Raw genomic sequence first — 14748 nt, forward strand, 5'->3', positions numbered from 1 at the left:
CCCGGGAAATGCCTCAAGGAACTAAAAGTACCTTTAGAAAAATAGCAGTTGTTGAAAATAAGCCCACAGTTGTTCCTGATGGACACACTCTGGCGGGGGGGCGGCGGCGGGGGGGAGGAACGGACAGACTGGCTGTATTCCAGCTGGAAGGTCTCACTGATGCCCACAAGGATGTGGAGGGATGTGGTCTGTGATTTACTGATGGTGGACCTAGAAAATGGGGACAGCCACCTGGGAAGAGAGTTGGCGGTTCCTTTCGAAACTAAAGAAAATGCATATGATGCAGCCATTGCATTCTTGGGCACTGATCTCAGAAATGACCTACTTTCACCCCAGAACTGGTACACAAATGCTCATAGCAGCTTTGTTCATAATAGTCAAACTTGGAAACAACCCAACTGTCCTCCCAGGAGTGAACGGTTTCACTGTGGTATGTCCACACCACGAAATTCTACTCAGCAATAAAAAGGAACAAATTACCCATACATGCACCAGCGTGGATGAACCTCCAGAAAACTATGCTGAGTGAAAAAAGCCAATCTCAGAGGGATGTGTACTGCACGATCCCATTCTGAAACCTTTGTTCGAGAACAGAATTCATAGGTTTGGAGATCACTGGTTGGGGAGGCAGGGAGGAGGGTGTGGTTATACAAGGATAACCTGAGGGGGCCTTGCAGGGTCGGTACAGCTGAGGATCTTGTGGTGTGTTACACAAGACTGTACACGGATAAGGCTGCATAGAGCTCCCCATACACACACGCTCACACACTCGAGTGAGTGACTAATGAAATCTGAATAAAGCTCTGGGGGTTGTACCAATGTCATTTACTTGGTTTTGATGTTACACTGTTAACTGTTTAAGGTATTAGCCTTGGGGGAGCCATGGCACAGGTGCACGGGCTGCTGCCCCGTGCCCTGTACCTTTCTCAACACTGTCCTGTGAACCTATGATTATTGCAATATTTAAAAAAAGTTTTATTTATTTAAGTAATCTCTACACCCAATGTGGGGCTTGAACTCACGACCCCGAGATCAAGAGTCCCATGCTCTTCTGACTGAGCCAGCCGGGCATCCCTATGGCTATTTCAAAGTAAAAAGTTCAACAACTATTTTAGTGGTTCCAAAAAAAAAAAAAAAAAAAAAAGATTTGCTGTTGCAATTTCATATAGTTTAACCTAAGAGGACAAAAGATCTGATCAGAGTGCACAAATTGCTAGCTGAGGTCACCTGTTCATGGTGCCTTAAGGGGGAATTTTCACATTATTTGTAATTTTTTTATTACTAAAATTTTTCCACAGTGTACATGCATTGTTCACACATCCAAAAAGATCAGTTGAATAAATGCAAATAATTAGAAGCATCAAAAAAATTCGTCCCAGTGGGTAAATTCCATCACACAGATGGAATTTCACGGGGTCTTTTAGTGGTCATGTGGCTTGACTGTCTGCAGTTTTTATCAAAACTGATCCGGAAAGGCATTTGTGTACCTGTTTGTGTTTGGAAATATACAGAGATTTCACAAGGTCTGACTGGACCCTGTCACATGTGCTTTACTATCCCAGAATTCTTTCTCTAGCAATATGAAAACATCCGCATTGTAAATATCTTCCAGATTTTAAATCTGTTCTTATTCTTGGGTAGTTACCTTGAATGAAAAACGTTCTCGCTATTTTAATGTTAGAGGCTACCAGAGTTTTTCTTAACTCTCCTACGTACGAAATTTCACTGTTTGTCTTTTGACATTTTCGGATTCGAGAGGTTGTTACCACCAACTCTACTGGAAAGGTTTATCCCGGTTTTCCTGATGTCCGCTTTTCTCTCAGCACCTTCGGGGGGCCTTTCTCAGCCATTCACACCTCACTTTAGGGCTCCCCGGCTCCGCGAGAGGCATAGCCGTGCGCTGGTTTGAAATTGTTCCTGAAATGAGCTTGATGGGCTTTTTTAAATATATGTTTCCTATATCCTGTTGCCACTCTTACGTCCCATTAAAACGTGTAACGGAGAATCGATTATACCATCTTCACTGGTAACGGGACTTGTCGTTTTGAGGAATCCTCCATTTGGAGGTGGTCGTGGCAGCCAGCCTGGAGGCTGGAGCCACAGGAAATGGGCACGGCTGTGGGGGGCGCAGACCAGGCTGGTTATGGAGAGAAAAGATTATTCTTGCCTTCTGGCAGGAAAGCTAGTGCTGCTTTTTTGTGTTTTTTTTTTTTTTCTTTTTAACCTTAAGGTTCTATGTTGGAGCTCCTTAAATCTTTGTATTTGCTTGCTTTTCCCAGTACAATGAATGACATCTTAAATATGAACGAGGAGGCATTTTTCCTTGTAGAAGATGTTCTATAATGTACGTTTTTCTGTAGTCATTCAAAATTCGGATGCTGTTAAGCCTTGGGTGCTGAAGGACCCCTTCAGATGGCCTTCCCCCATTATACCAGCCCCAGATGTGGTTGTTTCTTGGTGAGAGCCGGCCCGAGCGCAGGTTGAACCGCGCCACGAGGACCCCCCCACTCATTGGGCCCAGGGCTGGGGGTGCAGCTTCCACGCTGCTGAGCAGCATGGCTATTTTTGGTTGTTTGTTTAAGCTTTTTATTTCTTTATTTGGAGAGAGAGCAAGCAGGGGAGGGGCAGAGAAAGAGGGAGAGAGACTCCCAAGCAGGCTCCACACTGTCAGAACAGAGCCCGACGTGGGGCTCGAACTCACAAGCCGTGAGATCGTGACCTGAGCCTACACCGACCCAGCCACCCCCAGCATTGCTGTTTTTAACCAAATCTGCCATGTGCTTTTTCACCGTGGCCGTGAGCGTGGCTGTTGTGACCGTGCTGCTGCTCGGCGATTCTTGTGTGGCCCTCGGCCCTGAGATACCACAGTGGCTCTGAAGCCAAGCTCAAGCCCATAGGGCAGTCGGAGCTATTTCAGATAACTACTGCGTACCATGTTTTAAAACTGAAAACGGTGATTTTCTTTTTTCCCAAATCTACCCCCCGCTTTTGTGAGGGTTAAGATGTGATGAGATTCCACGATAGAAAACCCAAGATGAAAAACTCTGGGGCTTCTAATTCAGACACAGGAGAGAATGGAACTTCTGAGGCAGAAGTCTCGAGAAGAACGACATTTTCAAGCTGCACACAACTGTGTGGAAAATCTCAATTCTGTTGGAACAAGGTATTCTTTAATGAAAACCCCTGTGATGATTTCTACACTGATCTCTGTGTCTGAGCTGCTTATTCTGGAATTACTTTTTTAAAAGATTAATTGGACTTGGTTCGAAGTGTTTGAAGCATACTTGGTCTGTTTTAGGCTGACCGTCTCCCATGCACTTGGCAGTCAGGAGGCCTTTGAGCAGAGAGGCTGACCGCTGAAGTGAACAAATGAAGAGGCTCCTCTTGGGTCCCCTCTTCCCCTCTCAGGAGTGCACTGAATTCCTTGCAGATTTATGAAGGGCACTGAGAGGTGACTAATTCTGGAGTGTCTGAGTGAGGCTGAGAGAGCTGGGGTAATTCTCAGTGTCGCACTCATCCGAGTTTGTGTAGTGTTTCGTGTTTCCTTCTCCTCCTGTCCATTGTTTCCAAGAGTCCATTGTTTAAAAAAATTTTTTTTCATGTTTATTTTTGAGAGAGAGAGAGAGCACGAGCAGGGGAGGGGCAGGGAGAGAGGGAGACACAGAATCCAAAGTAGGCTCGGGGCTCCAAGCTGTCAGCATAGAGCCCGACACCACGGGGCTCGAACTCACGGGGCGGGAGATCATGACCTAAGCCAAAGTTGGACACTTAACTGAGTCACCCTGGTGCCCCCAAGAGCCCACTGTTTTAAATAACTGCTGGTAGGAACCGTCAGCTCTTGGTCAGTGCTGGTGCCTGGTGATTCACATCTGCTACCTTACTTAACCCTGCCAGCAGCCTTACGGAATAGGTCTTTGTACCTTCCTTGTACACAGGAGGAAGTTGATGCTCAGAGGTTAAGTCCCAGCTAGTGCTGGATATCCTGGCGCAGGTTTGTTTGGAAGCAGAGCCTGAGAGGATTTTGCTGCAGGTAGTTTGTACAGGAGGTGATCCTGGAGAGGAGGAGTGAGGAAGCAGACAGGAAACACAGGAGGAACGGCCAAGACAGGGATGTGTTATTAAAGTTGATGCTATAGCCCCGGGGCTCTGCTTCCATCAGGATCTCTGAGAAGCGCTCAGAAGGCCTCCTAGAAATGCCCGTCCGAAGGAAGGGACACCAGAACACTGATATACTGACATCTGTCACCTGTTGGCCGAGAGCGGTCTTAATTCCCCAGAACTTCTGGGCTATGTGGCTTGACGTTCCCCGAGACTCGGAGAATACTCTGAGCAGAAAAACAGAGACGGGTACAGGTAAGGGACCTTGTGGGCCTCCGAAGGGGCTCACGCAGGGCTGCCTTCCTTCCAGAGCCACGCCTGAGATGACAAGTAGGCTGAAAGGGATGTGATGTGATTGGTGCCAGAGCAGCTGCGGAAAGGGCTGGGACCTGTGCCCCGACGGCTTCCAAAACCTGTGCTCTCTCCAGACCGTCTCCCTGTAGACAAACCTAGGAGATGGGGGAGGTTAGGGCAACACAGAAATACAGAGAATGCACAGTGATTATAATAGTGGGAACAGAATGAACATCGTCGGTACAGCACCTGTCGTCGTGGAGTCGGGAAGATTCACTTTCTGTTGGTGGTGGCCGGTTAACGTGCGTGTGTCTTCCTTGCGTGTATGTAGGTTAGAATACAAGACGAATGCCCAGAATATTCTAAGTACTGGAGACTGCAACTGACTTGGGATTAAAAATATCCTCCACCATCGAGTTTTTAAGGTCGGTCATGCATACGAGATTATGTTGTTCTCAGCACGTGTGAAATGTGGTGGGTACTGGTGGGGGACGGGTAGGGGAATGCCTACGCTGGGCCTCGTGGACCACCGTTCACTCTGAGTTCTGTGTATTTCTTGTTGTTAAAAATCACTTGGTAACACCCCAAGGATGTTTTAGTGCTGCGTAATTGACATACAGCATTGTGTAAGTGTAAGGGGTACATGTTGATTTGGTGCAAGTGTGATTACCACTGTAGAATTAGCGGACACCCCCGTCACCTCATGAAGTTACCGTTTCTTTCTTGTGGTGAGAACATTTAGGATCTAGTTTCTTAGCCGCTTTGAAGAACGCAATATAGTACTGTTGACTCTAACCATGTTTTACGTTAGGTCTCTTCTGACTACAAGTTTGTACCCTTTGACCCCCATCCCCCCTCTCCCTGTCCCCCGATGCCCAGCTCCGATAACCATTCTACTCTCTGTTCTAGGAGTTTGGCTTTTTCAGATTCCACACCTAAGTGGTAGGACAGTATTTGTCTTTCTCTGTCTGGCGTGTCTCCCTTAGCTTAACGCCGTCAAGGCCTGTCCCTGTTGTCACAAACGGCAGGATTTCCTTCTTCCTCAGGAATGAGTAGTATCCTATTGTACGTGTCTGTACACACGCACACCCCACCCCCACGCGTTTGTTGACACTGAGGTGTTAGCTCTGGTGACTAATGCTGTGTGCAGATACCTTTTTGATACGCGGTTGCGTTTTGTCTGGATATATACCCAAGAAGTGAGAGCCCTGGATCATAGGGTGGCTCCAGTTTTAATTTTTTCGGGAGCCTCCACGCCATTGTCCACAGTTGGCTGCACCAGCTTGCATTCCCACCAGCGGCGCACGAGGGTTCCCCTTTCTCCACGTCATCGCCAACACTTGTCGTCTCGTGTCTTCTCAGTGGTGACCGTTCTGACAGGTGTGAGGTGATGTCTCGTTGTGGTTTTGATTTGCATTTTCCTGGTGATGAGTGATGACGCACCCGCTGGTCATTTGTCGGTCTTTGGAAAAACGTTTGCTCAGATTCTCTGTCCGTGTTTTAATCGGATCTTTTTTTTATTGAGTTATATGAGTTCTGATGCCCCAAAGATGTGACACTCCCCAGAGGTAAACGGTGGGGAATAACGTCTGCAGTGAAATTATCTTCGGCGTTTCAGGCCCCACGTTTCTTGCACGACAGTAAGGTAGCTGAAACGTTCTGTTCTGCCATGCTCAGCCTAGCATAGTGTCTGCACGAGGTAGGCGCTGCGAGACGCTTGTTTAGGGGAACGAACCCAAGGAGTCATCGTTTGATTCTTGGGCCAGTCGCACTTGGGCAGGGTCTGGAGCCAAGGCGGCTTGTCTGGAGGGTCTCCGTACTGCTGCGTGAGAGGCCAGCGCATACTTAGTGTGTAAAACGGCGCAAAGGTAGGAGCTTACCCGCCGCCTGTAGGGCAGAAGTCAAGGCCGGAGCCTCGCGGGCCGACGTCAGGGTGTCGACCAGGCCACGTTCCTTTCTGGGACTCGGGAGAAGAGCCCCCATCTGAGTTCATTCAGGTGGTTGGCGGGGTTCCAGCTCCCCGCAGCTGTAGTTAAGGCCCCTGCTTTCAGCCGGGAGCTGCTCTCCGTGTCTGGCTGCCACCTGCGTTCCTCGCCGTGTGGGTCGCGCATCCTCAGAGCCAGCACGGGAGAATGTTCCTTGTGTCACGTCTCTCTCTCCAGGGAAAGTGCACGCAGGTGCCTTTAAGAGCCCGATCAGGTCAGGCTTGCCCAGGTGACCCCTCTCTCTTAAAGTCAGCTCTGCCCCGGGGCATAGCCTGCTCATGGCAGGAAAGCCAGTCCTGCTGATAGTCGAGGAGGGCATCGTGCAGGGTGTGTGCACCAGGAGCAGGGCATCTCGGAGGCCGCCTGAGAACTCTGCCCCCCATGGGAGGTACAGAGGACTCCGGAGTTCAGAGCAAATGTGAAAATAACCCTGGGCCCGTGAACGAGGTGAATAATGGTAAATGCCTGACCCAGATTTCATTCTTGCGTTCCCCATGCGCGCATTGAGGAAGGTTAGAGCGCTAGGAAGTGGTCACGGGATGGTAAATTGGGGGCTCTTCCTGGCATGACGAGGCTCAGGCTGATGGACTGGTATTGCTGACTCGGCCCGAACTTGAAGGGTCGCTGCTCACACTAATCAGAAAGTTCTTTCTACGTTATTTCACTGAAGGCGCACGTCAGGATTGGGTTAGTATCTCTATCCCAGATTCAGCCGGGTGATGTGAGGCTCAGGAAGGTTGACTGACTCAGCCAGGTTGCCCGTTAGTGAACAGCAGAGCCGGGACCTCGCTCTTCTGATCCAGCACGACGGCTGCATCCTTGCCCTTCCACTTATTGAACACCTGCTGTGCCCGGCTCCGAGCCGGGTGATGAGGCGTCGCTGTCTGCCAGGAAGTCCGAGTCTTGGCCCCCTATACTGCATGTAATGTACGAGTCAGCGTCACCAGTCTGGTCGCGGGGGGTGCCCCAGGGCGGGATAGCGGGGTCCGCTGGAGTCAGGTGAAGTGTTAGCCAAGAGGCTGGTCTTGGCTGATGAACCGCTGATCCGCAAACAGTGGACACGTGGTGGGAGGTCATGGCGCAGGGAGAGGCATGGGGGGCCGGGGGGCTGGCCCACCAGGTCAGGGGAAGAAGTGCCGTGGAGGGTGGGTGGGGCGGGGGGGCACCTACATGGCAGTCGGGGCACCAGCCGGGGTTTGACAAGCAGACGCGACCCTCTCAGCTTGGAGGGTGGAGGTGAGTGCGTACTTACTCCCATTTCCTGCCTCCGTCCCTCTTCATGCCCTGACCCCGAGTGTTCTGTTTCCGTAGCTGAACTCGATGCAGAGCACACCCAGAAGGTCCTGGAAATGGAGCACACCCAGCAGACGAAGCTGAAGGAGCGGCAGAAGTTTTTTGAGGAGGCGTTCCAGCAGGACATGGAACAGTACCTGTCCACGGGCTACCTGCAGATAGCGGAGAGGCGAGGCAAGTTGGGCAGAGGGCCGCTGGCGGCGGGGACCTTCCCCGGGAGCCCGGAGACCGTGTCTCACCGCACCCCCCAGGTGGGGTGTGGGGCACAGGCCCCGGAAGTCTGTTCTGGCGTTAGTCCCCAAAACTCAAAGTGGCTCTGCCATGCGGTATTCGTCTCGTCCTTGTCTCTACCTTTTCCTGTAGGTCTAGGCTTCAGTTGGAGATACTTAGAAAACATGGAGCAGGCTTTGTTTTTGTTTTTTTTAAAAAGGTAAAAACCAAAGAAGCAGCACCCATAATTCTACAGCACAGTAAAATCTCCGTCACTATTTTAGGGTTGTTCTTTTGTGTGTGTGTGTGAGTCTGTACATAATTGGTATCAAACCATACACACATCTGGCTTTGGGTCTATCTAAATACTGTACAGGGATCTTTCCCCCTGTGTTATTAACAGTTCTTTAAAAGGGTATATTTTCAAAGCTGCGTCTGCATCGTCAGGATGTACGCAGTTAACATTTAACCAGACCCTTAGTTGAACAGATTCTTTATCTTTATACACGGTTCTGAGATGAACATCCAGATTCATAAATATTCGCGTCTCCAAGAGTTCCCAAGAACAAACTGAGCAGGGGTGAAGCCCGGTACAGGGTCCCTCATCCAGCCTCTAGAAGGAGCACGAGCAGCTTGGTTGCACGGCACGTGGGCGACCGTCCAGGGCCCCTCTGCTCACCTGCCCCTCCGTACCCCTGAGCCCCTCCGCTCGCCAGCCCTGTGTCCTCCGTTCTCTCCCCTGGCCAGCCTGGCCCTGGTCTTTGTTCCGATACCCTGCCCCTCACCACACCCCCCAGCTCCTCTCTGTTCCCCTCACTCTGTTCCTTCCCTGTCTTTGAATCCGGTGTCTGCCCCCAGGAGAGGGGTTAAGGAAATAAAAACCGAGGAAGGAAAATAATGGAGGCAAAACACATCAAAAGTAGCATGGCGACACATCTGGGAGAGCACCACAGGATGCGCCGTGTGGATAAGGCTTCTTTCCTCAGGGCGGGTCAGATTTGAAGGAGGACATCCGGTCTCCACAGAGCTGGCTGTGTCCCTTTTGTATGCCCTCCTCTACATTCTGTCTGCATCTAGAAAAGCCGGACAGATTGCCTCAGAATATGCATGCTATTCGTGGCCTGCAGGGTTTGGTGCCGCTTATGGAGGGAGTAGCCCGTTCGCTGCAGGGATTCGCGTCTCGTCACGGGCAGGGGTGAGGTCACTGTACCCTGCACGGCCGTGAGACCCTCTCTGGTGTGTCAGGGGCCCCGCCCTCCCCACCCCATCTCCACCTGTTAGCCTCCCAGGGGCCCCACCCCCAGACACTGCGATGACACTGGGTGTCAGGACTTCCATATACGAGTTTGGGGGACACAGATATCGAGGCCGTACCAGCCACGCACCTCCTGGGAAACACACTGCAGATCTGAGGACAAGGAGCCGCTGCACCCAGGAGGTGGGAGGAGGTTGGCCGGCGAAGGGAACAGTCAGAGACTGTCAGTGCTGAGTTAACCCTGCACGTCCAGCTTGGTTCCCTGGATGTTTCCGGAGCACCTGTGAGCACTCGGCACGTCTTTAGGCCCAGAGGAAGAAAGGCCAAGTGGAAGTGCCCCTTAGGTAGGCCCGTGCTCGTGGGGAGACGTGGGAGCACACACGGAGGTGAACCCGGCGCAGGGAGGTTCGAAGTGCCTCCTTGCGGTGACCGAGAGCCCGGCACATGGGGACCCTCCAGCTGGCGCGGTGGGGTGCCCGGCCAACTCTTGTTGGACAGACATCAATGAAGTATTAAGGAATTGAATTCTCACAGTTTGGGACACTTAAAAAATAACATTCTTCAAGTTTCCAAGAAGTCTTAGGCTCCTTTTTTTTTAAGGTAAAAAAAAAATGGGAGTCAGGCACATGTTGCCAATATGTGTGATTTTGAAAGCACTGAAGAAGAAAATTGGAGATTTGGGCTTTTTAGCTTTCTACTTCAGCCGGAGCTGGAAAAACATTCAGATAACAATAGGCATCTCTCGGCGAGGCTGTTGAGAGCCATCCCTTAGACTTCCGGCCTGGCAAGTCCCACGTCCCCTTCTCACAGACTGTTCATCTCCAGGGATGAACGCGGGGATGTTTAATGTAGGAGAATCCGTCAAAGTAAAAAATCTCCATAGTGAATGTGGTATTTTGGACTCATTCCGCTACATCAGAAATAGCAGTGAATTTTTCTCACTTTCCAAAGCATCGTTTTTTAATTAAGACACAGGAATGGAAAGTTTTATCCAGCAAATTATCAGAGTAAAGGGTAAAGGGACACCCGTGACTCCTCGGATCAGGGTGAGGCTGGAGAACCCACGGAGCTGGGAGCATCAGGCACTTGAGGAGGCACGAGGCCACGCCAGCTCACCAGGCGGCAGAGGGGACCTGGCACCCGCCACGCGCCCAGCGGTCCTAGTGCCGTCAGGGCACGTGTAACCTGGTACGACCCTGGCCCGGGTTCGGTCTTCCACCCGACATGACTCCTGTTTTCTTTGTTGCTGGGTGCTGGGGTATCTTGACAGATCACCTGGGAGACATGCTGTTCCATATGTGTGTGTGCCCACAGTTAGATCTCAGGCTCCCGTGGGTCCCTGCTGAACTGGCAGTTCGGCAAAGTCGAATCTTCTGGAGCCGGGGGCTGCGCCCTGTGCCGCGAGACACTCTTACTCAGGCCTCAGAAGTCCCCCAGTGGACCCAGTGCCCAGGACGGAGAGGGACGTGATGTCTGGGCTAGTGGTAAAATTAACAAAGTTAGAAGAGATGGAATTAGTAGATAAAACCGCACTAAACTAAAATTCATATAGCGTCCCCCAAGATACAATCTGGAATGCAGTAGTATCTCAAAACACAATTGCCAGCTTATGGTTTTAACTTTGTGTGATTGTCTCCCCGTGAGTGTTTGAAATTTGGGGTGGCTCGGTCTGTTTAGTGTCCACCTCCTGATTTCGGCTCAGATCGTGATCCGAAGGTGTGGGATCGAGCCCCGTGTTGGGCTCCATGCTGAGCATTGAGCCTGCTTGAGATTCTCTCTCTCCTCCCCTCTAAAAAATAAACAAAACCAAACCTCACTGTGGAGGACATTCTCTTATGTCTTCGTACATGTGATGAGAGTTTCTTTGGGGCAGTGGGCCTCAAACTTGAGCAAGCCTCAGTCACCAGGGGGGCTGTTCACATGGAGACTGGTCCCACCCCCGGGTTTCCAATCTAGTAGGTTTGTGGTGGGGTCTGAGAGTTCACGTTTCTAACAAGCTCCCAGGTGAAGGAGCTCTTGAGGCACTTGGACACTTTGAGAACCGCTTCTTGAGGGTGTATCACTGGGACAGTAATTAACGGAGTCGTTTGACGTGCTTATCTGTAATTTCACTAGATTCTGTCCGATTACCTGCCCAAGTCCCCCGTTGGTTTACGGTGCCCTAGCAGTGTGTATATGTGCCATCACTTATCTTTGTCAACACTGGGTAGTGCCTGATATTTAAATTTTTGCCAATCTGTGAGTATGAAATGACCTCTTGTTTTTAATTTGCATATCTTTGTCCATTTTCCTCCTGGTTGTCTGTCTTCCTTTATGGGGTCTTTTTTTTTCTTTAATTTTTTTAAATGTTTTTATTTATGTTTGAGACACAGCATGAGCAGGGGAGGGCAGAGAGAGAGAGGGAGACACAGAATCCAAAGCAGGCTCCAGGCTCCGAGCCGTCAGCACAGAGCCCGATGTAGGGCTCAAACCCACGGACTGTGAGATCATGACCCGAGCTGAAGTCGGACGCTTAACTGACTGAGCCACCCAGACGCCCCCTCCCCCTCTTATGGGGTCTGATGCTCGTGGTATTGGCCTTTACGGATTGTCATCTGAGGCAGTCACCTTCACTCAGTCCGTGGCTTATGGATTCTAGAGAGGCCTTTGCTAAATGTGTGTTTATTTCAACGTGATCGGCTCTACCCATTTTATTGCTAATGGTTTGTCCTTTTGTGTCTTGTTCAGGAAATCCTTCCCTCCAAGTATAAGCACACAAGTAGAGCTTGGCTGTAACTCCAAGTTCTAAGAACATTCTACTGTGTTTTATTCTTAAAGTTTCAGTGTTTTTGGCTGTTCAGTCCACCACCAGTTCGTTTTTCTGTGTATGGGGAGGTAAGGACCCAAATTCAGTAACTTTGCCTCCACCCCAGCACTCTTTCCCCACTGTTTCTGGGTGTCTCCACTGCAGTACCCGGTGAGTCTTTTCTGGGCTCTCTTCTCTGTCTCTTTCTTCTGTTTGTCTAGCCTGGAGCCCAAACTCTACTATCTTCATTCTTCACGAAGCAGTGGCTCTCAACTGGGGGCGGTTTCATCCCCTCGGGACATTTGGCAGAGTCCCCAGAGTTTTGCCTGCTGTGCTTGGGGCAGGGCTGTGCTGTTTGCATCTATCCGCTAGATGCAGGGATGCTGTTGGGCACCTGCCAATATACAGGACAGCCCTACAACAAAGAATGCTCTGGTCCAGAGTGTGGGTGCCTTGGCCGAGAAACCTTGTCTTACAGCAAGTCTTGCTGTGTGGTGTGCTGGAGCGATTCTTACATACCCGAAACACGTTTATGCATTCTTTCTTGAGAATTGCCTTGGCCAGTCTTGGCTCTTTGTACTTCTGTATAAATGTTACAGTCAGATTTGCAGGTTCTGTGAAAACCCGTCCAGGCCTTGTTTGAGGTTGTGTCGCTTCTGTGCCAAAGGAGCACCAGCCTCTTAGTGGTGCTGGACGTCCACACGTGCAGTAGGCAAGCCCTCCTCCCTGATTTCCCAAGCTCTGGGTAGAAGCAGCCTCAGACACTGCGGGGGCCGAGTAATTTCTCTGTGGGAAGAGTTGCCACCTGTTTTTCTCCACTAGGTACAAAGGTTTCCTATTTCTTGTCAATTTTAACAAGTTTTCCATGGAATCTGTCTGGTTGATCTGTAGCTCTCAGATGTGTTAGCATAACATCCATAGTATCATTCTCAGCCTTTGTGGTATTTGGGTTGAAGTTTGCTTTTCCCTCCCTCTCGGATCACTAATTTGTGCTGTTCATCCTTCATGATGAGTCTTACACAGAACAGTCCTCTTTAACTGTTTCCTTAAAGACCCAACTTTTAGCTTTGTTGTTGCTATCGTATATCTCATTAGTTTCTCTTCCTTAGTGCTGGGCATCTTCAGTGGCGGTTTTGTTTTTTGGTTTTTTCCCTTGGTTTTGGTCTAATTTGACTGGGCTTGGTTTTCAGCATTCTTGTCTGAATAAGGCATTCAAAGCTATGAACTTTTTACAAGGGTAACGTTCACCACTTTTTAACAGAATTCTACAAGTTCTGACAAGTAAGTTTCTTCCTGGGTTTTTTAGATTTTCCATTACAATTTCTTATTTGACTTGTGACCTGTTTACAAATGTTTTTAAATAATGCGTGAAGTTGTTTCTAGTTACCTTTTGTTCCTGATTTCTCATAAACTTCATTGTGGTTGTTGGAGAAGGGGTTTTTGATTTTTTTTTTTTTTAATTCAAGACTTAAGAGTTTTCCTACATGTTTTCTGTGCATTTGAGGGTAAGATTCTAAATGATAGGGTTCTGTGTGTACCCGTTCCACCAAGATCATAAGTTGGGCTGTTTAAGCATTCCCTATTGAATTGTATAGTTTAATTATTATCAAAGAGGTGTATTAAACCATTCTTCCCAGGATTATGGATCGGTTAGATCTTCCTTGTCACTCTGCCATTCTTTAAACATCGCCACAAATTATGTCACACAAATTTTGAATTGTCCTCCAGGCAAACTGAAACTTGATTAACTCACTAAGTACTAATCTTTATTTCAATATTTTTGTGTTCCCTTAAAGTCTGTTTTGTTTCCTATCAATATTGCTATGTCAGGGGCACCTGGCTGGCTCGGTTAAGTGTCCGACTCGATTTTGGCTTAGGTCACGATCTCTCAAGTTGGTGAGATCAAGGCCTGTGTTTATCTGCCTGACAGTGTGGAGCCTGCTTAGGATTCTCTCGCTCCCTCCCCCTGCTTGCCCTCTTTCTCTCTCAAATAAACTTTAAAAAAAAAAATATTGCTAGGTCAGCTTTCTTCTTCGAGTTAATTATGTAACTACTTAAGCTTTTGTTTGTTTCTTTTAATTTAACGTCCTTATGTTTTGGGAGTGTCTCCAATAAACTAGACATAGCGAGATTTTTATCACTTTAATTCAGTCTTCTAATCTGTTAACTGGAAAATCCGACTCATCTACATTTACTGTGATTACTGACACACGGCTTCATTACTACCTTTCTTGGTACTGTTCCCATGCCTTTTTTTAATCCGGTTTTGCGTTCTCTTCAGTTTTAAATCCTACTCCTGCCCTTTTCCAAAGGATGGGACAGACAGAAATGAAAGGGAGCCTGTGTCCCTTTCAAAACTGCAGTCAGAGCAAGGCCAACCGCCAGAAAAGCCCTGCTGACAGGCCGTGGCCAGAACAGAAAACCTGCCGCTTGCCTGACTTCTGGTGGCCCGGCAGCCACACACAAGCACCCACGGGGCCCACGACTGACCGGTGGCAGTGTCCCCTGACCAGTCAGCCTGGAGAAGCTTCGGGACGCCGCCCCGCTGGTACCCCTCGTGGTATCGAGCGTGAAGCGGCGCCGTGACTCCGCGTGGCCGTGGCCCCGGGCCTGCACCCCACCCGAGTCCACACCACGTGGCTTTCATGCCTCTACTTCGAGGAGTCACCTCAGCTATAGCAAGCTTCCCCCTGCAAAGAACAGAAACTACATGCTTTCTTATTTTAGCGCTGGCCTTGAACGAGGTTGTGCCTAAGACGGTCAGCTCCTCCCCTTCCGCTGCCGGAATGAGGTCTTACACCGCGATGGCTCTCGGGGGGGGGGGGGGG

General features: G+C 49.6%; 1 protein-coding gene across 3 annotated transcripts in view; it reads left to right on the forward strand.

The window, feature by feature from the left end:
• The window catches only part of DTNBP1 (dystrobrevin binding protein 1), a 136270-nt gene that overhangs the window by 118013 nt on the left and 3509 nt on the right, over window positions 1–14748 (forward strand). For 2 of the 3 annotated variants that reach the window (XM_040460519.1, XM_040460518.1), the window contains one exon: window positions 7689–7844. The exons of the other annotated variant lie outside the window; for it this stretch is intronic. In XM_040460519.1, coding sequence (XP_040316453.1) covers window positions 7689–7844 — 156 coding nt within the window. The remainder of the gene's footprint in view (window positions 1–7688; window positions 7845–14748) is intronic. 3 annotated transcript variants of the gene reach the window in all.

This window comes from Herpailurus yagouaroundi, unplaced genomic scaffold (assembly GCF_014898765.1).
Source record: "Herpailurus yagouaroundi ecotype Mexico unplaced genomic scaffold, PumYag 250, whole genome shotgun sequence".
NCBI lineage: Eukaryota > Metazoa > Chordata > Mammalia > Carnivora > Felidae > Herpailurus > Herpailurus yagouaroundi.